This window comes from Centropristis striata, chromosome 20, assembly GCF_030273125.1.
Source record: "Centropristis striata isolate RG_2023a ecotype Rhode Island chromosome 20, C.striata_1.0, whole genome shotgun sequence".
NCBI lineage: Eukaryota > Metazoa > Chordata > Actinopteri > Perciformes > Serranidae > Centropristis > Centropristis striata.
The window spans coordinates 10,358,494-10,380,641 of NC_081536.1; the positions used below are offsets into that span (position 1 = coordinate 10,358,494).

The following is a 22,148-nucleotide window of genomic DNA, read 5'->3' on the forward strand; positions in this document are numbered from 1 at the left end:
TCAAAAGGTAAATATTTAATACTACTACTAAGCACTAATAATAATGCAAAGAAGTGAATGTCCAACTCAAACTGCATGTTATTTTTTCTGGTTGCATTCCAGAAACATCCTTCTGTATTCACTGTGCTGCTGCTATGTGTTCCCACAATGTCTTTGCACAGGACTTCATGCTCAGAGTAAGTAGTCTTCTGCACTGCACGGTGCAACTGATGACATAACTGTGACAAAGGAAGGCAAAATAGTGATAACATTTCATAAAAAACACCTCAACACTAGAGTGACAAAATTACCAGTGCAGTGCAGTGCTGCAAAGGTGAGTCGTGTTCACTTGCATGACAATTATCAGAATGTCAACCCCTCTATATGTTAATCATCCACTGGGTTGTCTAAACGGCTGTCCTTCTTTGCTGGAGCAGTTTCTCTATGCTCAGCATGTGTTGTAGCATATGTTTCTCTTGACATTGAATAACTGCCGTTTTTCTTTAATGCAATGAGGTCTATGGGGCTATGTTAGCTTTTTCATGTTGCAGATGTCAAACTCTGCTTGTGCATATTGATATTTATAATATAACATCCTTATTACATGACTATATCGTATAATTTTCATGCAGTTACTTTATTGTGCCTTCCCTCTTTACACACTGCTGCTCTAATCTATATTTTATGACATGTATCCTGTATAGCAGCACTAACATTGCTGGGTCAGCGAGTCCAGCTGTGTGCCTGTCTATAGAATCATCTATGCACTCAATGGAAATAGCCGAAAACACTGATAGATACAATTCTGACAAGGCATCAAAGTGTAACATTACAATAATAGCAACCCTGAGTCATGTGAACAGTCTCAGATGTTTAAATGAAATTTGCAAATGGAGAAAGGACAATGTGAAGAATTTGATCAAACTTGATAAAGACCTTTAACTTCCTGTCTAGATGGGTGACAACAGGCAAATGTAGAGCTTAAGTGTTAAAGAGGAAACCACAAACAGCTAGAGATAGCCTAATATTTATTCAAGGCAGTGGTGCAGCTTTCCAAACACTGAGCTTTTATTCCCTCCTCTAACACACACACACACACACACACACACACACACACTCTCTCTCTCTCTCTCTCCGACTACTAACAGGCTGCTTTTGCTTTCCATCTTGCAGCTGTGAGATTTTCATCTCAAGTTGGTATTCACATGGAGCAGCAGTCCATGTGCCCTCAGATCAGCGTCGGGGAGGATCATTTCCCAGGTGGATTCACAAAAACTAACCACAGTCTGCTTTTTACTCTACATTTGCCCTGCCCTCACAAGAAAAGAAACGAACAACATATTATTACTTCTGTGTAAAGACATAATCTGTCTATCTATCTATCTATCTATCTATCTATCTATCTATCTATCTATCTATCTATCTATCTATCTATCTATCTATCTACAGAACATTTTATTGAATATACTTACACATTAATGATGATTTTAAATGCAGGACTATTATTTTTAACTGTGTTTTTTAATCACTGTATTCGTAAATTATCTTAACCCTCCTGTTATGTTGCCGGTCAAATTGACCCATTTCAAAGATCAATGTCATGTAAACCCATTGTATTATATATGTAGATCTTTCCAATGTACATAAAAAAAACCTTTTACATCAATTGATGACAACATGATCAGTGAGAGGTAAAGAACACAATTGCACTAAATATTGATTGCAATGGTCAATAATGGAGTTATTAATCAAATATAAACAATGTTTATTGGGATTTTTTTGTTTCTGACACTCATGGATAATTAAACATGCCTGGGGTTATTGCTGTTCCTGAAAAAAACCCCGAACATAACAGGAAGGTTAATACTTATTCCACCACTGTTTGAAGTTAAAAAAGATTATCTTAAAAATCTTCTTTTAAGCATAGGTTTTTAAACCTAACCTCCTCTAAGATGATTTGGCATTTACCCACTCTTCTGTCCCTGTACCCTCAGGGTTTTACATTATGTCCCAGTTCCACATTGCTGAGCTGGCAAGAAGGGGGACTGTCAATATGGTTCCAGGATCATCTCCCCAGCATGTTGCTTATCAAATAGGCCCCGCATTCAACTTCAGAATCAATACAAGGTAAGCTGCACGGCATTAAAACGCAGTTACATGGGTTATTACTGACACCTAGTGGTTGAAGTGATACAACACCATTAAAGTGATACAACACCATTCACCCTGTCCATGGTCCTGAACATCAGACACTGACCTTAGCTGCACCATCACATTCCTTCTGTAATACAACTGAAAAACATAACATCACACAAATATGGGATTTTAAATGATGGAATATATGATTTGACCACAGTGGATGATACAGTTCATGTTCAGCATACAGTAGAGTGTCACAGAGTCCTGATTGGAATATTGATATTTAATCAAAGATGTAAGCTGGGGTTCATAATCCTTTATGTTTCAGATCAGCTTATCCCCTCGGCCTGCCAGAGGACTTTGTATTTGTGGCCGTGCTGCGCATGAGTGGCAGCACCATCAATAAAAACTGGAATATTTGGCAAATGCAGGATGTGAACGGTAACGAGCAGCTGGCAGTCAGACTCAACGGGGAGTCTCAGTCTCTGGAGTTTACCTTCACAGCGCTGGACACTGGGAGACAGACTGTTGTTTTCACCTCCCTGGCTTTTCTTTTCAATGACCAGTGGCACAAAGTCACACTACATGTCAGCAGGCGATCTGTTACCCTTTTTGTGGACTGTGTCATGATAGGTTCGCAGAATACACCACCCCGACAAAAAGTCAGTCTGGATGGCTTCACGTTGATAGGAAAAGTCAAGGACAACCCTGTGGTGGCAATTCCGGTATGTCTATTGTAGCACTGGGTACAGCTTTGGCAACTAAGGCAGACACTACTTTATATTTCTTTCATTTAAGAAAAACAGAAGCCACTTTAAGAAGTACACCCCAGGGAGACCAGACACTGGTAGAAAGTAATCACGAAAAACATTAACTGAAAACATGCTTGGTAACACACACACACACACACACACACGCACGCACACACACACACACACACACACACACGCACACACGCACGCACGCACGCACACACACACACACACACACACATGCACACATACAATATTGTGCAAAAGATTTAGGCATGTGTGAAAAGGGCTGTAAAATAAGAATGCTTTCAAAAATTATCTGGTATTTGTGACCACCCTTTGCCGTCAAACCAGCATCAATTCTTCTGGGCATTTTTTCACACCTGCCTAACACTTTTGCAGAGAACCGTACTTTAAAATTTTTTTTAAAAAAAAGAGAAACATTTAGTCTTTCTTCTTGACTAAGTGTTTGTATTGTTCGTACATTCGAATATAATTAAGATTTAGACTACATGCAAAATGTAGTATGTGCTTATAATACGATGGATTGTATGAGTTTTTATCAGTGGTGGAAAAGTTTTCAGATCCCTTACTTCAGTAAAAGTGCTAATACCACACTGTGAAATTACTCCACTACAAGTAAAAGTCCTGCATTCAAAACTTACTTCAGTAAAAGTACAAAAGTATCAGCATCAAAATGTACTTAAAGTATCAAAAGTAAAAGTATTCATTATGCAGAATAGACCCAGATTGTTATATTCCATATATGTTACTGTATTATTATTATTATTATTATTATTATTATTGATGCATTTATGGAAGCAGCGTTCTAACTACTGTTGTGAGGTTTGATTAAAAAAAGTGTCGAATTACAATCATGTCTTTTTATGTTAAATATTGACCTGAAAAGTAACTAATGCTGTCAGCTAAATGTAGTGGAGTAGAAGTATAAAGTTACATAAAATGGAAATGTAAGTTGCATAAAAATGGAAATGCTCAAGTAAAGTACAGCACTTGAGTAAATTACTTACATTCCACCACTGGATTTTTAAAAATCAATCTGACAGATTATTCTGACTAAAATGTAACGACTTCATTACTAATCATAATTTATATATTTGTTATCTTCGTGCTACATTTGTGTTTTCACTAAACCTATTTTTCGATATAGGTGGCTTATTATTTTCCGCCACTGTTTGGTTTAGGAAACAAAACTATGTGGTTGGGGGGAACAGGAAGGTCGCATTTGTGTGTCCTTTCACAATAAAGCACATCCTCCCTTAAAAAGAGTATTTTATTAACGAGCAGTGCGAAGGATGACATAGCCGCATTTAAAAGCTGACAGGTGATTGCAGAATTATTTATAAATACACATAGCTACTCTAAGCAGAGGAGTTTCTTCTTACAGGTTGACATGCAAACGTTTGGGAATCCCTGTGTTTTCTCACCCTTCTGTTTGGTTTGTCTGTGACAATGTCCAGTAGTTGCAATCTGCTGTGCTATTCAGGCTTTACCGACAAATATGCGGAATTTGTTGCAGGTTCTGGTGAAGAATACGAGCTGTGTATAGGCTAAACCATCTCACAGTACCACATAATGCGGCTCAGGTGCAGGGTTTCCAAAGAATCAGGCGCATGTGCACAATTACGCACGAAAGCACATCCTAATGCGACTGAATGTTTGCGAGCGTTGACCACACTACAACTCTGATATAAGCGTTTAAAACACATAGTAATATTTTGATTATGAGTCTCACACTGTAACTAAATTATTGTGCAAACGTAAAAGCTTTTATATGCAACTTCCATGATTCCGTTATGATGATACTGTGCTAATATGTTTCTTTTCTTCATTAATTTATTAAGTTTGAACTCCAGTCAATGCTGATTCACTGCGATGTGACGAGAGCCCAGACAGAGAGTTGTTATGACCTCCCAGCCAGGACATCGGTAAGAAAAAAAAATCAAATAATATAATGCACAACAGTCTGGTGGACTTTAAGTATTGCTTTAGTTGGATGACGCTAAATTACAGCTAACATAGAGGGAGGATATAATAAAGCAGTATCGAACTTGTGTGCGTAAAAGCGCGGTTTTTTTTATCTTCTTGGCTCCACATGTCCCCATCCTCATAATATATGTTAGATGATTACAGTACAAAGTTAAATTTGTCACAGGTAATATATAGTTTGAATAAAATCACTAGCAGAGGTTAAATAACCCGCTGACCCTGCCTATTGGTGGTGTCTGCGCAGTGGCCCCTCCCCATAGTGTCCCCCTGCAAACCCTCCAATCCCTTCCTGTAAAACAAACCATTGTATGAATATACATGAGCCCCTCATTGCTATGGGACCTCGGACGGTCTAGATAGCTCAAGCGGATTCAGTTGGGTTGTTTTGTCGGGGGCTCCTTCAACCCAACAAATCCCAGAGAAAGGACTACAACTATTACCTTTCCTGCCCACGGGGAAATCATGGCTCGGGCCCCCAGCGTTAGAGGGCCACTTTTGTTCCTGCTTCTGCAGCTTGTCCTTATCTGCTCCTCTCAAGTAAGACTTATTATGTTTCTTTGTCTCTATTTGTCTCTTTAGATTGATGTGACAGAGTTGCAGGTGAGTGTTCTCCTGAAATAACAAGATATATTTTACTTAATATGTGGCGACATGCAGAGTTTGTTTTACCTTGTAAATATAATCTGTCAGGGGAAAAGTCAGGGATGGAACAATTGTCTGGAGTATCATCTTTTTAAAACTTAAAAACCTTTTTGCAAAGTGCTACATAATGCTGAGGAATTCTGCAGTCACAAATCAGCTTTATAGGCTGTAAGCTATTTCAGTGTATTACAGAGACAGTCTTAACTTCTTGTAACCTATAATAAGACATGCACCTGTTCTCATTTGTTCATATTGTCTGTGCAGCAGTTTGTCAGTATAGGATATGGCAAACATTAGAGCTGTTTTAGAAATGTTAAGCTGATACTTTCTGATTATATTATTATAGAGGACACAAGGAACTCCTGGCCCTCCTGGACCTGCAGGTGTCCCAGGAATTGATGGCATTGATGTAAGTGCTCTCAGTTCTGTAACATTGTCCAAATCAATACCAAATACTATGCAAATAGGTCACTATTTGCTCACCTTAACGCATTGAGTCTTTTTTGTTTCAGGGGGAAAGGGGAGCAGATGGCGAGGACGGACCTTCTGTAATTATGACATTTTTTTTCAAATAAAATGAAATGATGCTTTGTTTTTCATTGCGGGGCTTTTCACTGAACACTGTGTGTGGAACTTATGTTTTCAGGGACCTGATGGAGATGCAGGTAAAACTGGCTCTTCAGGATTACCTGGAATTCCTGGAAATGATGTGAGTATTATATAATTTTTACATTTGACATTTGCTGCATTATTGGCCACAATGAGGTCAACATAAAGTCCACTACCCTGCAAGGGGGTGGAACTACATAGTGTGATCCTCCCACCATATAGGTTATGTTCACACTTATTAGTCTCATAGAGTGGCCAATGGAATTTCAGATGTGGCAGGGGATGTTGTGTACAAAAATGTGAGGAATTTATTAAACAGGATGAACAAATCCTAATTTCCCTTGTAACAGGATAAACCAGGGCCGAGTGTAATTAACTTTGCTCCCTAGAGTTTAAAGGAGGGTTAGGAAAACACCCAAACATTATAATGGTGCTGGTGTTAGACTGACAAAAAGGTGGATTTAGTTCACCTTTAAGGCTTCAAAAGAAAGTGGCAGAATGTGTTGTCATAACTGCTATAAAATGTTATTTCATGGATTATGATCATTTGCCTGTGTGATACCACAGTATCTATCAGGGCCCTGAGAACAATAGCACCTTTGTTGACTGTTCACTGTTGGTATCTCCTGTCGAGAATCCTCAAAACAGTGTGGAATGATTTCTTTCAGTGTTCATTGTTTGAAATGAGCCAGAGGAATGTTGCTTTCTGCTTGGTTTGCAGTTGGAGAGTTTTGCCCTCTGCCCTGGTGCTGACTTTTTCTGTGTGTCTGTGAAGTTGAACGCGCTCTTGTGGACGTCATGGCGTTCTGCAAAAAAACAGAGCTTTGATTTTGCAGTGACTGATGAACATGATGTTGCACTATATATGGAAATGCTTTAGAGGAGGGGGTTATAGTCCAGTTAATCCCATTTATGAATATGTGGGACTCCTCCCACTCCTCCCACTGGAGTATGATATGATGATGTAATATGTGAGAATCAAATACTGAATTTATACATGTTGACAGAAGGGGGAAAAAGTATTGCTGCTGCATGATTTCCAAATATAAAATGAAAATAAAGGCACTGAAGTGCTCTAAGGTTTGCTATGATGTATTAGTTAAGCATGATGTCTTTCCTCTGCAGGGTTTAACCGGCCCTATTGGAGATCCAGGGCCTGACGGTCCCCCCGGACAGAAAGTGAGTGACTAATGAGCCTTTGCTTTCCTGCTTCGGAGACTGTCAGTGAAATGGTGCCAAGCTGCTGTCCAGTCTTTTGGCATGGCAGCAAGAGCTGCAGTGCATAAACCAATTCCTCATGACAAATGAGACTTAATCCTGCAAGTCCTGTGTGTAATCTCCGTGGGGAATGAAGCCCCAACATCGGTCCTCATTAGGCTAAACATTGCTGGGTCAAGTGTGCCCGGTGCAGTCATGTGATGAGCTGGAGGAATGTTAACTCAGACCGTCTGCAGGCTCACACAGCTCAATTCTACCTGCACACAGTGTTTCAGTGTTTATTTCTACACATATCTTTGTATCTAATGCTTTTATGTTCATTCTTAAGGGTGAACCTGGAAAATCTGGACCTCGTGGAGCAGCTGTGAGTGGTGTTTCCTCTCTAAACCAGTCAGTCCATGCATCAAACCAGCAATAACCATCTGGAAATTACATAATCAATAAACTGTCATAAACTGTCATTAATTTAATTGTTTAGTCTGTTTTGTCTTATGTACACCAAATTATATATATCACTCTGAGACTTACTGTGTGTGTCTCTCTTTAGGGTGTTGGGCCTGATGGACCCCCCGTAAGTCATTTATTTTTACTATACAATCAAAACCACAATTTTTATGAACTTTTGGTGGTCTTTGTCATTAATGTCATGATACTAAACACCTGAAATGTGACTTTGAACAGGGACCACCCGGGCCTGGAGGACTTCTGGGTGAAGTGGGAAAAGGTGGACCACCTGTAAGTAGAGACAGAGCAATGGACTGTAGGCTAGACGCATCATATACTACCAGCATTTTTCTTTTTTCAAACAAAAGAAGATAATACAGATCAAGTATAGTGGTGGTAGTATACAAATAGAACAACACTGAGCCAGGGATATATTATACTATACTCTAAATATACATGTTTAAGTGTCTTACTATGCATCACAGAAAGAGCACTTTGTGTTTGTCTTTTTAAACTTTCTGCATATAGTGATTGCCAAGGTAACAGTTATTATTCTAATTATTTTGAAGAACACCTCCGTATAAATGTATTCACAATTAGGTACTTATGAGGAAGCTTCCAAACCTTCTTCCAATAAATGTCATGTTTCCAATATGCCAGGACAAATGAGACACAGCATATATTTATAATAGGGCAAATTTGGCTGTTTCATTATTTGGGGAATGTAATTGGGGATGTCATTAGAAACAAATTTCTCTTCTGGGGAGTCAGCAAAAAGTGAAAGTCTACTGCATGTGCAGTAGGTGAAGCCACTTTTATTGGGTACATTATTAAAACCTGTCAACAGATCAGTATTTGATTCATATAAACAAAGTGTATCTGCACTGTGCAGCACTACCTGCTGTATGTGAACCCTCACAAATCTATGATAACACACATTCATGCACACACAAAGGACACATAATTAACACACGTGCACATACATATATAATCTATAAAGATATATAATCAGCCAAAAGGTACTGTATCTTACTAACTTGATGTTTAAATATTTCTATATAGCCTTGTTTCCCCCACATTCTTAGATATTTTATAAATAATTTTTAGCCAGGTAATTAACACAAAATATATGAAATATTCAGCATTTATAGATAAACTTTGTCCTTTGGCTATGCATGTCGACATCAGTTTACATTAGCTTTCAAAGCAGGGAATTTGGATACAAAGTCTAGGTTTATATGCTAAAGAAGCACATTTTCAGAAAATAGAAGATGTATTTTGGCCATACAGTTCTTCTGTTATATATTCTGTTGATCTCTAACTCCTGCCTGTAGGTTTTGGCAAGGAGGTAGGTTTTGAGGTTTTGTCGAAAGGGTGTTATAAACTTTAGGCTAACTGCTTTGACAATCCTAAAGTACTACTTGCTGAGTGTATAATTTACAGAAAAACCAAGAAAAGCTTTCCCTATGCCGGGACTCCTACCGACACAATAGACAACCCAGTGCATTTATTCTCTTTATGTAGTTTTTGACACATTTTATGTCTCTCCACAGGGGCCTATGGGTGTGAGGGGGCCACAGGGACCTCGTGGACCAACAGGACCCAGAGTAAGTGTCACAGATTCGCAAATAATTACATTTGACTTTTGATTTCACAAGGGAAGATAACATGGAATTAATTTGGCCTTGTTAGTGATGCCACTGCACACTGGCCTTGCTCTAGTGATTTACAAGCTCCTTTGATCCATTATGATGTTGATAAATTACATTGGAAAGGCGTTAACATGTATTTTTTCTTAATTTCAGGGTGCAGCTGGAATGCAAGGCAGTGCTGACCTGGTAAAGCTTTGAGATTATTCAAGAAATTGCATTTTTTTAAAAATCTCCAGAATATTTTCTTAATTCTATGTTGTTTATTTTGTTGTTCTTTAGTGTCCAAACTCTTGTCCACCTGGAACCCCTGGACATCCTGGCCTTCCAGGAATGAAGGTGAGTAGCATAGTTGAAGCATTTTTTATCACATTAAAATAAAAAATAAAGTACCCCATAATATAGCATGTATAATTGCTACTTCTTTTCCTTCTCCATTTCTTTCAAGGGCCACAAAGGTGTAAAAGGTGAAGCAGGAGAACCTGGGAAACAAGGGCACAAGGTAAAATATGCTCAGCTTAGGCAAAAAATCTTGTTTGTAAACCAAAGCCAGGGATTTATAGTCATATGAAATGTTTAAAACATCAACAAAGTGAATTTATACTCACATAAAACTGAATAAATAGATACAAAAAATATGAGTTTCTCCCCACAACTGTCACAACGTTTCACATCAGAAAAAAATATGCATGACTTAAATGTGAAAAAGGGATTCCTGGCACCTTTGAGACAAGTATTATTTGTGCTGTGTGATACAAGTGATACATGCCTGTGTGTAATGCCTCTGACTCCTTGTAATGCACGGTGGATGATTTATTTGAACTGATGTTCAGGCACAACTAGCCTCTCCCTGTAATGTGTCTATGCACTATATAAATGGAAATGAGTCTGGGCCTATCTCCCTTTATCACCCCATGCCAGAATATGATTAACTGTCAGTCTGTGCTCCGTTCCCAAGTATGATTTTCCCCCTTTTCTGAAGTTTCATATGACGGGCCTTCTGCCTGTTTTCCACTCACAAATTCACAAATATAAAGATGTTTACAACCGAATAACCAGATGTTGTGCAGGTGCTGAAAGTGTGTAATGCCATGATATTGAGGAAATATGAATCTAAAAGAATGCATCATGGCAAAAGGAGACCCTGTGACACGTTTACATACAAAAACATGCACTAAAGTAAAGTTTTCAGATACTCACATTTTCTGCTACTGTGTGCTTTATTCCACTTCATTTCAAATATTGTACTTTTTACTTTGACACCATTAGTTACTTGGGAGATTCGTATTAATAAAACAAAACATAACCATTAAATACATTTAGTTGTAATATTATAATTTATGATAAAACTTTCTTAATCAAGGTAATAAATAACACCAATCTGCATAATGAGATCTTATGATTTTGGTTCCTTTAAGTACTTTTGTATTTTTTCTTAACATAGAATTTGAATGCACAAATTGTACAGCGGTAATGCTACTTTTATTTAGGTACAAGATCTGAGAACTTTAAAATGTTCCAGTAATTCAATATTTTCTATCAGACTGTCATCGCAGATCAATCTAAGACAATAAAACGGGAGGACTTTTTTTTTTTTGACCACCAGATTTTTTTTGTCATCAGACAATTAAGCAGAATGTAAAACAGATGCCGACCCATTTCATTGCATTAATTTCTGTTTCTTGTGTAATATTTGATAATCGGCTATGTCTTGTTTACATGCCTTATTACCCAAGTCTAATGCACATAATTAAAAGAAGAAATTAGAGTTATAATGACAGAAAATGTGCCCAGCCTCAAACTCAAACCCCTATCTATCTTAATGGATATGCCTCTTCAGGTCTACCACCGAGTCAGCATATCAATTATTTGTAATTTGCAAAGCAGGACAATGGTAATTTGGAGCTTATTCATCTGCTTTTGCCCTTCTTGCAATCCATTAAAGAGTGGGTCTTAAACACATTTGAGAAAGGCTGCCTCATTTTCTAATTAACACCCAGTTGATGGGAGCAGCCTCGCTTTTCGTTTTTCACTCCTATAATGAACTTAAACTTGATGCTCTGTGATTCATCTGATTGACTTTATGCTGCTTTTTGGCTGATGATCTTTCTCTTTTGTTCACTCAGGGTGAGGAGGGAGACCAGGGGAGTCTAGGGGAGGTCGGATCCCAAGGACCAACGGTCAGATATCACGTTTATTATATGATATTACAGTCTTAAAGTTACAGTTTGCTCTTTACTGTGTACACTTTTTCTGTTCACTGACACACCTGTTGGATGTGTTTGTAACATCAGGGTCCTCAGGGAATTCGTGGAGCTATGGGCATGATGGGCTCCAAGGGAGAGATGGTAAGTGGTTATATACGCTAGATTATTGCTGAATTATTTGCAAATTCGGGCTCAATTTAATTAACAGATGTCTACTGAAATGGTTATTATCTGAACAGATTATAATACTAATGTTGCTCTCTGGCAGGGAGCTCGAGGTCTTGATGGAGATCCAGGTCCCCAGGGTGTTGCAGGGGCAACTGTAAGTTTGTCCCACAATACAAATACTTTTGTTTTGGCAGCTAATATGAAACATATGAGTAGTGAATGATTCAATGCATTATTTCAGGGTGATCAAGGCCAGAGAGGCGTGATGGGCGAGCCTGGGCCTAAAGGGGAAACAGTAAGTAGAAGCATTAATAATTTTTTTTTACCTAAATAAATAAATGCTGATTCACTGGATATTGTTTTGACGGATGAAACAAAATGGACTAAATGTATTGTTGCTTTCAGGGTGTTCTGGGGCCGAGAGGAATCACAGGTCTTCCAGGTCCTAAGGGAGATGCTGTGAGTGACTCATCAACGTGGCAAATTAAATTTTTCGGATGCATTGTCTGCAAGTAGTTTATTCATTTATTTTTTGTTTGTTTTTTATCACCAGGGCTTACCAGGTGTGGACGGTCGTGAGGGCATTCCCGGGATGCCCGGAGCAAAGGTAGAGCATCATTTATCCTACAATTTATAAAAGAAAGGGATAATAATAACTATATAAGATCTAATTATAATTTTATTGTGAAAAATAACTCATAATGCAGGCTGCTGGGAAGGGTTTGGGAGGCTGTGATTGTACTTTATTGCTGTGATTGTACTTTATTGCTTATTTTGTTCTAATATGCATTCTTCTGCATATACTGCAGTCTGTATTACTCTTCATGCCACTATTTAAATATGCATGTACTTCTGTAATGTATATATGCAACTACCTTAGTGACTAAATGTGCTAATCCATTGTCAACACAATATTTTAGTTGCTTTTTTTGTCTTTATGTCTCTTCCATGATAAATGAACTCAGAATGTAAATGAAACTAGTATGTTTTAATGTTATCATTTCTAATATTAAAGTCTTGGTTCATTTAGGAGAAAGTATGAGCTTCACTGTCTGTTTCCCTGCAGGGAGGCGTTGGGAAGGCAGGCGTTCCTGGAGAGGTTGGACTTCAGGGTCTTCCTGTGAGTATGACCTTTGACCCCAGACTGACTGACTCTGATTAGATGCACCTGAGTAAACTCCCCAGGAGCAGTTTAAAGCACCATAGCTGTTGCATTCTACAGTAACAAGCATCAGTCAGAACATTTTTCATATTTTTTTCACATATTTTATAAAACAATATAAAGTTTCATTTTATACAAATACTATTAAATCCTCCCTCTGTGATATTATTCACTTACAGCAGGCTGATGTGAGACAGTAATCACTTTCTTCCTGCGGCAGAAAAGTGAGAGCAAAGTTTTTCCAGCCCGCGTATCTGTGATTAGTCTAATGAAAGGCACTAATGAGAATCAGTTGGCAAATATGAACAGCCTGCGTGTGGCAGTATTACCAAAGGTATTATAGGCGTAAAAGTCATCACCTGATTTAAATAATCAGATCCAGTTTCTCACCTTAAGCTTATTTGGTTAGAAAGCTCAAATCAAAGACATTTTTATCCACTAAGCCCTCTCTATGCTTCACTGTTTCTTACAGGCATATTTTCTTTTTTTACTGACAGAAATATTTCTCAGTTGTTGAAAGAAACCTTGTTATTTCTGCAGCTCATCAATATATGTTCTCTGCTGTTTTAGGGTTTGCCTGGTGTACCTGGACCAAAAGGCTTGAGTGGCCCTAAGGTTTGCTCAGTCAATTATATAATATTCTTATTAGTTGTCTCTTGCATTCATTTTTTAAAAAATGTTTGTCTTTGCTTGTTTCTTCACAGGGAGACTCTGGCCAACCAGGCCTTCCCGGGACAATGGGACCTGCTGGCAAAGCAGTAAGTCAGAGAAGCACATGTTGAAACACGGTGATGGTTTCTGTCTCTTCTGTAGTGTCACTGTGTCATTTTCCTGTCACACCTCAGGGTGAGCGCGGAGAGCAGGGAGAGGTGGGACCTGTTGGACCTATTGGTGAACCTGTGAGTATTTTTTTCCTCTTTGAATTTCTTTTCTTTTTCTTTTATTTCAATTTCCATTTTTACCTTTCTGACCATTTCCTCTTCTTCCTCGCAGGGAGCTGTAGGAGAGCAAGGCCCTACAGGTCCATCTGGCAAGCCAGGTGCCAGGGTAAGTTATAGACATACAATTTTTTAGAGCACAATTAGATTAATGCTACATTTTAACAAGGGCTGAATCAAATGTCATTTACTTTTTTAAATATTCAAATCTTGAATTTTGGTTTTTGAGTGAAGCCTCAAATGTCTGACATAATGTTTTATGACATCATCACCCTTAACCTAAATTCTTGAACAAAATCCTCAATTTGAATAAAGTGATTCATTGGATTAAATCATTATATTAACTTTCTTTAATGAATACATCAGTTTTGTCAACATACTGTACATTTTGATTTTGTAGCAAGCAAAGAAGTAATTTACTATAATAATGTTAGAGCAGATATAGATTTGTTTTGTTATTGTGGTTATATAAATGTAATTTATGGTGCTGTTGAATTGCTGCTAGACAGCCCCATTAATACAGGTATGTGCCTCCCTTTGTATGCAGAAAGCAGGAACAGAAAACAATTTATTGACTGCAGTGAAAATATTTTTAAAGGCTCAATAGCAACAGATACAGACCGAGCCATTTTGATAGATAAAAAACATGTTATGAACTGGAAATGATTACATCTTTTTTTTCCAATACATTTTGACTTTTAGACTTAACACTTATTGGAAGTGCCTGGATCACACAAGTCTGAAACAACCACGCAGACACCACTGGAATCTAATTCTACAAAAAGCATAATACTAATGATATTAGTGCTTCATCTTTATTTGCAACTGTGGAGAAAAACAGAATGGTCATGCATAAACACGCCTGCACACGATTTGAATATCAACCCAGAATTCAAAGGGCAAAAGCATTAAACTATTTGGTACGGCCCTAATTTTAACTGATTGATTTGGATTTAAACTGAAATCTATTTTTTAGCCATCCCTCTTTTTAAATAAAGCACTATATATACCTTAGCAGCCAGTGTACATGCACTTTTGATACTTTGAATGAAAGAAGCTGAAAAGGAGGAGAACCTCAGAGTGTATATAGTCCTGGCTGTTGTTTCACAGGAATGTCTCAGAGAATAGACTGAGGCTGGATCTCACATGAGGTCTATTTTCACAGTAAGGGGAGACTAGAAAGCAGCAGGCTGAATGAGCTCTCTGTTCTCCTGGCATTCCTCAGACAGTCGGTCAGTGATCAAAGAGGGAATGGCACACACAAATATGCCACAGAGAGAATAGGTAGAAATTAGTTATTTCAATAAAACTTACCGTAACCTTAGCAATTTCAGTCATGTTAACAGGAGTTGTGCTTTATGAAATAGCATCAAAATAAAGAGCAAAGTGCATTATTTTACCTTGTAAATGCTACATAAATGTGTGTTTATTTGTCATAGGGTTCTAAAGGTGACCCCGGCCTTCCTGGTCTCCCTGGTCCTTCTGGCCTGCCCGGGGTGAAAGGAGAGAGGGTAAGAAAACAGCACAGTGCCATCCATACCTTTTCAGTTGTAGGACAATTGTCTTAAACTGGAAGAGGGAGCTTCATGCTCAACAACAAACAGCTCATCAGCTCCCTCTAGTGTTGACAAACAAATATTCACAACACCCTGTAATGATCATTTAGCTTGTTTGTTTTGGTTATTACAGGGAGAACGCGGAGAAGCAGGACCCAAAGGAGAGCAGGTTTGAAATCCTCAAACTAATTATGAATCCTCTCTTAATAGTGACACTGCAGATAAATCATTTACATACTGTGTTTCTATAGGGAGTACAAGGTGATGAGGGAAACCCTGGAGACAAAGGAGATACTGTAAGTTGTTACACCAACACTAACACTATTAATTTGAACTATTCAACAATTATATCCAGTAGAGAATCTCACCAGAGCACAATTGTCTTTTCCACCCACTTGTGTTTCATAGGGAGAGGCAGGAGAACCTGGACCTAAAGGAGAGGTAAGTTCAAACCAGTATTTTTCAAATGATTGATCAAGTGCTGCAGTTTTGTAACATTTCTTATTGTTCTGTTTAGGGCGGTAACCCCGGCGAGCCCGGCAAAAGAGGTCCTGAGGGAAGTCGAGGCCAGCCTGGAATCGAGGGGCCGGCTGGCACACCTGGGCCGAGGGGCATGCAGGGGAACAGGGGTCTAACTGGAGCAAGAGGGTCCCAGGGACCTGCGGTAGGTTCAAGAGAAACACCTTTAGCTAAAGGTTTAGAAAGTGTTTGGGGATACCTACAATATCTGTGCAGCAGTGTGAGATAACAACAAGCCAAGCATCCAAGTGTCCATTCAGACTTAAAGGGGGTAGACGGACTGTATGGTAGGTGTGGGGGTTACAGGGGTCATGTCTTTGTTTTGCTAAAGCTGATAATAACAAAAATTCTCTCTGTGAGGATTTATTTTTCTCCATGTACAGTATACAATTGTTGAAGTAATCCTACAACTTTTATTTTCTTGTATGTTGACATCAAAGTGAGTTTTGATGCACTGAAGTCATGTTTTGGTAGCAGTAAAAAAGTTCCATGATAATGTTTTGAGTTCTGAAGTCGCTCTGTCACTCTTAACTAGACTATATCTGACAATAATATATCATCATCATCATCATCATCATAATATTAGACTTCAGCCAACCACAGGTCATTTCAGAGAGAGATCATTCCTATTGGTTGTTTTGCAAATGCAGATGTGCATTCACATCCCTACAGATGATGAAAGCCTGAAATCTGAAGTTACTGTCCCAGCGATGGCAAAACTTCAAAGCAACCCAAAAAAAGAAGACGACTTTAGAAAAAGAGTCTAAAAAAAGAATCTGACAAAAAACAGAGTAAAACATGTTCTGGTATCAGCCAAGCATTTCAGAGACAAAGAGAAACTGTTGCTAATAGTTTAGCTCAGGTTTGGTAATTTTCATAGTATTTCCAGAGAATTTCATACTCCAGCTTTAATAAGTCCCTCTGAGATGAATTATTCTCCCTATCTTCATATTCTGATGTTCTTCTTATAGTCATATCTATATGACCATAAAACACTGAGCCCCGACATTGTGCAACAGCAGGGAATACATCAAACTACATGCACCAGATGCTCTGAAAATTGTTTTTAAGTAAAACAGATTTAAAATTCCAAGAATAGTACAATTTCCTCCACCCACCAAGTGAGTAAAAACATGCAAAGTGCTGTTTTCTCTTGTGCTGTGGAGTCTTGTCATAAATGTTTTAGACACTGCCATGAAATCTATTAAGTCATCTTTTTTCCTCACAGGGTAAAGAGCCGAGCGATCAGCACATCAAACAAGTTTGCATGCGAGTCATGCAAGGTAAGAACTGATAGGCCTTTGACCCCATTTAGCACTCCCTTGTGCCTCATTTCATGACTTTAATCTTTCCCAGAATGCCTCATTACACTACCACACATAGAGCCGCCTCTCCGTTGTCCCATTGATCTGGGCGGTTGCTGAATACTCTGAAGTTCAAAAAGGGGACGATCTCATAACCAAAACATGAAATAAGCTTCAGTCTTTGTTTATTTGATGGATGAAAGATCCCCCTCTCTGAGCTTCAGAAATGTTTCTCTGAAGTCACAACCTCTGTTCTCTTCATTCTGTTGCTCTTACGTCTTCACAACTCATCTCCTACACTCATGATTTTTTTATACCCGATGTGCTGAAAAATTAATTTCACCTCCAGCAGACCTGCTCTCCTCCGCTCCAAGCAAAGAGCCTGCCTCGAAAGGAAAAATCTTAAAAAAGAGTAGTGGAGCAGCCGCTGCATGAATTTTCATCAGGAGCCGGAAAACCGGAATCTCAAGTGCAAAATACCATGCAGCAAGCAGCCACAGGAGATTAATATTAGATCCTTTGCACCCTAACCGTAAATTTCCTGTCACTGATTGCCTGAAATAAAGAGTATTATCCCCTTTCTGCTCAATTTACTATGCTTCTTTAGAAAAAGGTTGAAAAACAGGAGAGGCTCGAGGGATATCGTGACCACAGTTTCACCTCGCTCTGCTTCACTCTGACTCAAGAACAAGAGCTGTTGGACCATCTCTTCTATGAGAGTTGCTTTGGGCTTTTAGAAATGAGCCTTCTTAAGCTACCCCAGGACTTATAACAAAGTGTTGTGTATTAAAAACTCCCTTGGTAACTGTCAGCTACAACAATCAAAGTCCCGCTGCCAGTTCTGCATCTGTTAAATTTCATTAAATTTAAATTTTTTCCAAGTTCATCCAGTTTATCATCTTCTTTGTGTTGTGCTCCAACAGAACAGCTGGCCCAGTTAGCTGCTAGTTTAAGGAGGCCAGAGTCTGGCGTCGCTGGTTTGCCTGGAAAACCTGGACCACCTGGGCAACCTGGACCTCCAGGAGACAATGGATTCCCTGGTCAGAGTGGAACAAGAGGCCTTCCAGGACTCAAAGGACCACCAGGACCTATTGGAGTGAAAGGACCCAAAGGTAATGAATACATTGGCAGGTGCTGCTGTTTTGGGTGATGAGAGAGAAGTATACATCAAATAAAACAATTAAATGTTTGTACACAGATATCTTCATTACATAATACGTGTTTACAGGTGAACTGGGAGACAGAGGCTCCAGAGGACCCACTGTGCGAGGACCTAAAGGTCAGCCAGGACCTCCTGGACTTCCTGGTGAGTAAATTTGGCCTTTTAAATTTGACTTCTAAATTTGTCTAAAGGGTGCATTGTTCAAATCTGCCTTAATGGTGCAATGTGAAATACCTGCTCACATGATCCAAACGAACAAGGGGCAGCATTTCACCTCCTCCTGGCCAGATTGTGTCCAGTTAGATACGTGACAAACATTGAAATGTCCTTTAAAATATATAATAAACCTTCCAAACTTCAAATCATCCCATTACAATAATGCAACTGGTTACAATGTGGTGTACCAATTGAAATCTGCCAGCCTATTACTGGGCCAATACAATCAAAGTAATAGTCGTTTGTTATTAGAAAAAGACAAAAATTGAAAAACAGCTGGGCAAAAGTATGCACAATTTGACCAAACTGCTGAGAGCCGCTCAAAATAACACTTATTTTATCTGTAATCTTCATGTGTGGCGTCAGCTTATAGTTTATGTTAAAGTCTGATTAACCCAGTTTCAGCAAAACTATTATAGTGCCAAGGAAACAACCACGCCAAAAGCATATATCGAGACCATTTGGAATGTGTTTCAGTATGGTTTGTGTGGGCAAAAATTGTCTCCCAGAAGACCAGACTGAGTAAAATGAAGGAAGCAAAAGGCCACACATTGGTCAAGTGAATTGACCTGCAACATGATTGTCTTCGACCTCTCATGTTGGACTGAAGGCAGACTTCTCCTAGTAAAAGTGATGTAACAAGACAAGACGGGCCGAGCTGGTTAACATGCTCATTTGGGTATATATTATATTATATATTATATTAATATAGACATAACTTCAACTGTTGTTTTTATGTTTGGACAAATCTTACACATTGTACCTTTAAAAGGATACTTTCAGTCTCATGGGTACATATTATTTTGTCCCCCTTCACTGACATTGAAATCGAGTTAGGAAGGAATCTCTGGAAGGCCGTTATGGACAGGAAGAATTATTACAATAAACAAAAACCTTTTAGTAATTTATGGGCATGTAGATACACCATACACAAAATGGCGAACCTGTTCTTTAAATCTAGCAGTTACCATCCTAAAATTAATTTTGTGATCACAGGTGAGCCAGGCAAACCTGGTTACGGTCAGGACGGTCGGGACGGGCAGAGGGGACCTCCTGGCATCCCTGGACAGCCTGGTGTACCTGGGCCTCCTGGTTCAGCTGGTCCCAACGGTTACTGTGATCCGTCAGCCTGCAACCTTCAGTCAGGGGCCGCCCACCAGTCTTTGGATGTAAAGGGACCTGCAGGGAACTAAGAGCCGCTCTGGCAGAGACAGAAAGACTGTTGGATTAGCTCCCCTGAGCACACAACATTTTTCACACTTGCTTCACAGGAGCTACGGTTGGTGCGGTGCTTTCCATCCATTAACCTCTAGTCTTGTGAGCATGTTTTGTGCCAGCCATCAGAAGGATCTGGCCTCTTCATACAAAAACACAGTTTTTTATGTGCTGCAAAAAACAAGCTCATTCTGGTGCTTTTCTACCTGAGAGATGTTTCAATATTTTCAGGAAGGTGTGCTCAGATTTGAGATGACATGAAATGACCAGAAATGTTTGTTTATCCCACTCTCCTTGTACCTGTGCCTGCAGTTTATTTTGTTGTTCACCATTTACAGTGTTTTCTTAAATAAAAGCTCCTCCACTTTCAAACAGAACATTTCAAATAACCACCCGAAGCAAAACAGGAAAGGGATTTTTTTGGTGTAAGTGCCTTTTTCAATTATGTTGTTCTCGATGTGCAAATGTACCAAAGATAAACCTACTGAACCCCCTTTTTATATACAGTTCTACATGTCTGACTGTCTTTTCAGCCTCGCTGTTCAAAATAAAAAGGAGAGAGGATGAAAATGTCATCAAGTCACACTGACTTCAGTTTGTTGAAAATGTTGTAAATCTGTAAAAAAAAAAATGTTGTGAATTGTGGTTAATTATATTTCCTACAAAACAATCTGATGCGAGATTTTGCCTCATTGTACAGAATGACAAAAGAGTGAATTTATGGAAATATATTTTAGCGATGATTAGCTCATTATTGTTACAAATAAACAGAACAACACAAGTGTTTAATTTATTCTGTATAGTGGTGTAAGTTTGTAATGATATCATATTTTGTGACAATTGAGAGAAAATGCAGAATTGATTGTTCTTCCAAAAACTAAAATAAAAACAAAAATGTCACAGTTCACAAAACAATCTCACCTCAAGATCAATTAAGTAGCTGTTCTGGAAGTTTTGATCACATCACATCTCCATCTGCTGATGAAGACCTTGTGATGTGACTGAAAGCTCCAGCTTTAGATTCACCTTTAAGTGATATTTTGATTTTTTGAAGTGTGGTTGTATGTGGTCAGACAGCCCTTTCCAACGAGGAACAAAAGCTGTTACATCCATCTATGTTCTCATCAAAGTTCCTGGTCTACCTCTGTGTCCAGCGGTTAGTTAGTTGGTGTAATTGTGTGAATTTAGTGTTTTAAAGTGTTAGTTCTGATCCACCAAAGTCACACTATAAGACAAAAACCTATCCGTTTGAAGCAGCAGTAGACCAGCAACTCTTGTGTCTTTGAGGTAAAATTACTGTTTTTATCAATGGAGTCTGGGTAAAATAAATTTTGCTAATGCACCGTACTGTTTGCGTCTCCAAACTAGGGGCGTCCAGACTGCTGTCTACTGTAGGTAATGCACTGACTACGACTATGCAAATGAAATTGTTTAATCAAATGCAATTTCCAAGGTCAAAAATCTACTTTAAAACTTAAAAATACTACAGCTGTTTAGTAAAATTCCTTCGAAACAGCTTTGAAATATATACACACAAAATACACCTTACTTGAAGAAGCCGAGGCTGTTAATATATATTAAAATACACAGAAACACATGAAATAAAGCACTGAATAACATTTATTGCACATGTGTAAGGCAGGTGTCAATAATCAGTGAAAATAAAAGATGCGGCAAAGAAAAGTGAAAAATATAACCTCTGATACCTGGTAACCACATACACACTGAATCATCCTCCACAACAGTAAGTTTGCTTACACTGATGTCAACATCCAGGACTGTCTGTTTCTACATACACATGAGGTTTCATTGCTTTCTTGTCAGTAAAAGGCAACAGTTAGTGTTGTGATCCCCCCCCCAAAATAGCTCATCATGTAGACATGTGGTAAACCAAGACTGAGGTAGATATTCAACGAAACAAAGACACATTAAAGTCCCGCTGCACAACATGAGCTTATAGAGCAGAGAGAAGTTACAGTGAGAGCAGCAGGCAGACATTTTTAATCCGAGGGGCCGTGCTGAGAGGCTGATCCATATTCCCCCTCATTACAAGCTTATTTATAAAATTAGATTACATGTGGCAACAGGATCAACTTACATTACTGTAAAAAGAAGAAGCATTAATGAAATATGTGGACGTATAAAACTTATGGTTTGAGGTGCTTTATTTGACAAGCCTATCTTAAGATGTTTAACAGTATTTGAGTTGAAGGATGCTTCAACCTACAACACTTCCATCCTCTGCAGTTTGCCTTCATC

At 38.7% G+C, this 22,148-nt stretch overlaps 1 protein-coding gene across 1 annotated transcript; it reads left to right on the top strand.

Moving 5' to 3' along the window:
* Positions 1–5,265: 5,265 nt before the first annotated feature.
* On the top strand, positions 5,266–20,607 carry col9a1b (collagen, type IX, alpha 1b). Its single transcript, XM_059359099.1, has 32 exons — positions 5,266–5,417; positions 5,869–5,931; positions 6,035–6,070; positions 6,169–6,231; positions 7,257–7,310; positions 7,678–7,713; positions 7,897–7,920; positions 8,031–8,084; positions 9,347–9,400; positions 9,599–9,631; positions 9,725–9,781; positions 9,891–9,944; positions 11,569–11,622; positions 11,737–11,790; positions 11,918–11,971; positions 12,059–12,112; positions 12,223–12,276; positions 12,371–12,424; positions 12,884–12,937; positions 13,550–13,594; positions 13,684–13,737; positions 13,825–13,878; positions 13,973–14,026; positions 15,357–15,428; positions 15,607–15,642; positions 15,725–15,769; positions 15,882–15,914; positions 15,991–16,137; positions 17,221–17,275; positions 18,220–18,408; positions 18,525–18,602; positions 19,671–20,607. Exons 1-32 carry the CDS (start codon positions 5,343–5,345, stop codon positions 19,865–19,867), a joined length of 2,040 nt encoding a protein of 679 aa, XP_059215082.1. The 5' UTR covers positions 5,266–5,342; the 3' UTR covers positions 19,868–20,607.
* The last annotated feature ends 1,541 nt before the right edge of the window (positions 20,608–22,148 follow it).

Coding starts and splice junctions, on each gene's coding strand:
- col9a1b (XM_059359099.1), top strand. CDS start 5,343: ATGGCTCGGGCCCCCAGCGTTAGAGGGCCACTTTTGTTCCTGCTTCTG. Junction 13,595..13,683: donor AAGGCTTGAGTGGCCCTAAG/GTTTGCTCAGTC, acceptor GTTTCTTCACAG/GGAGACTCTGGCCAACCAGG. Junction 16,138..17,220: donor GAGGGTCCCAGGGACCTGCG/GTAGGTTCAAGA, acceptor TTTTCCTCACAG/GGTAAAGAGCCGAGCGATCA.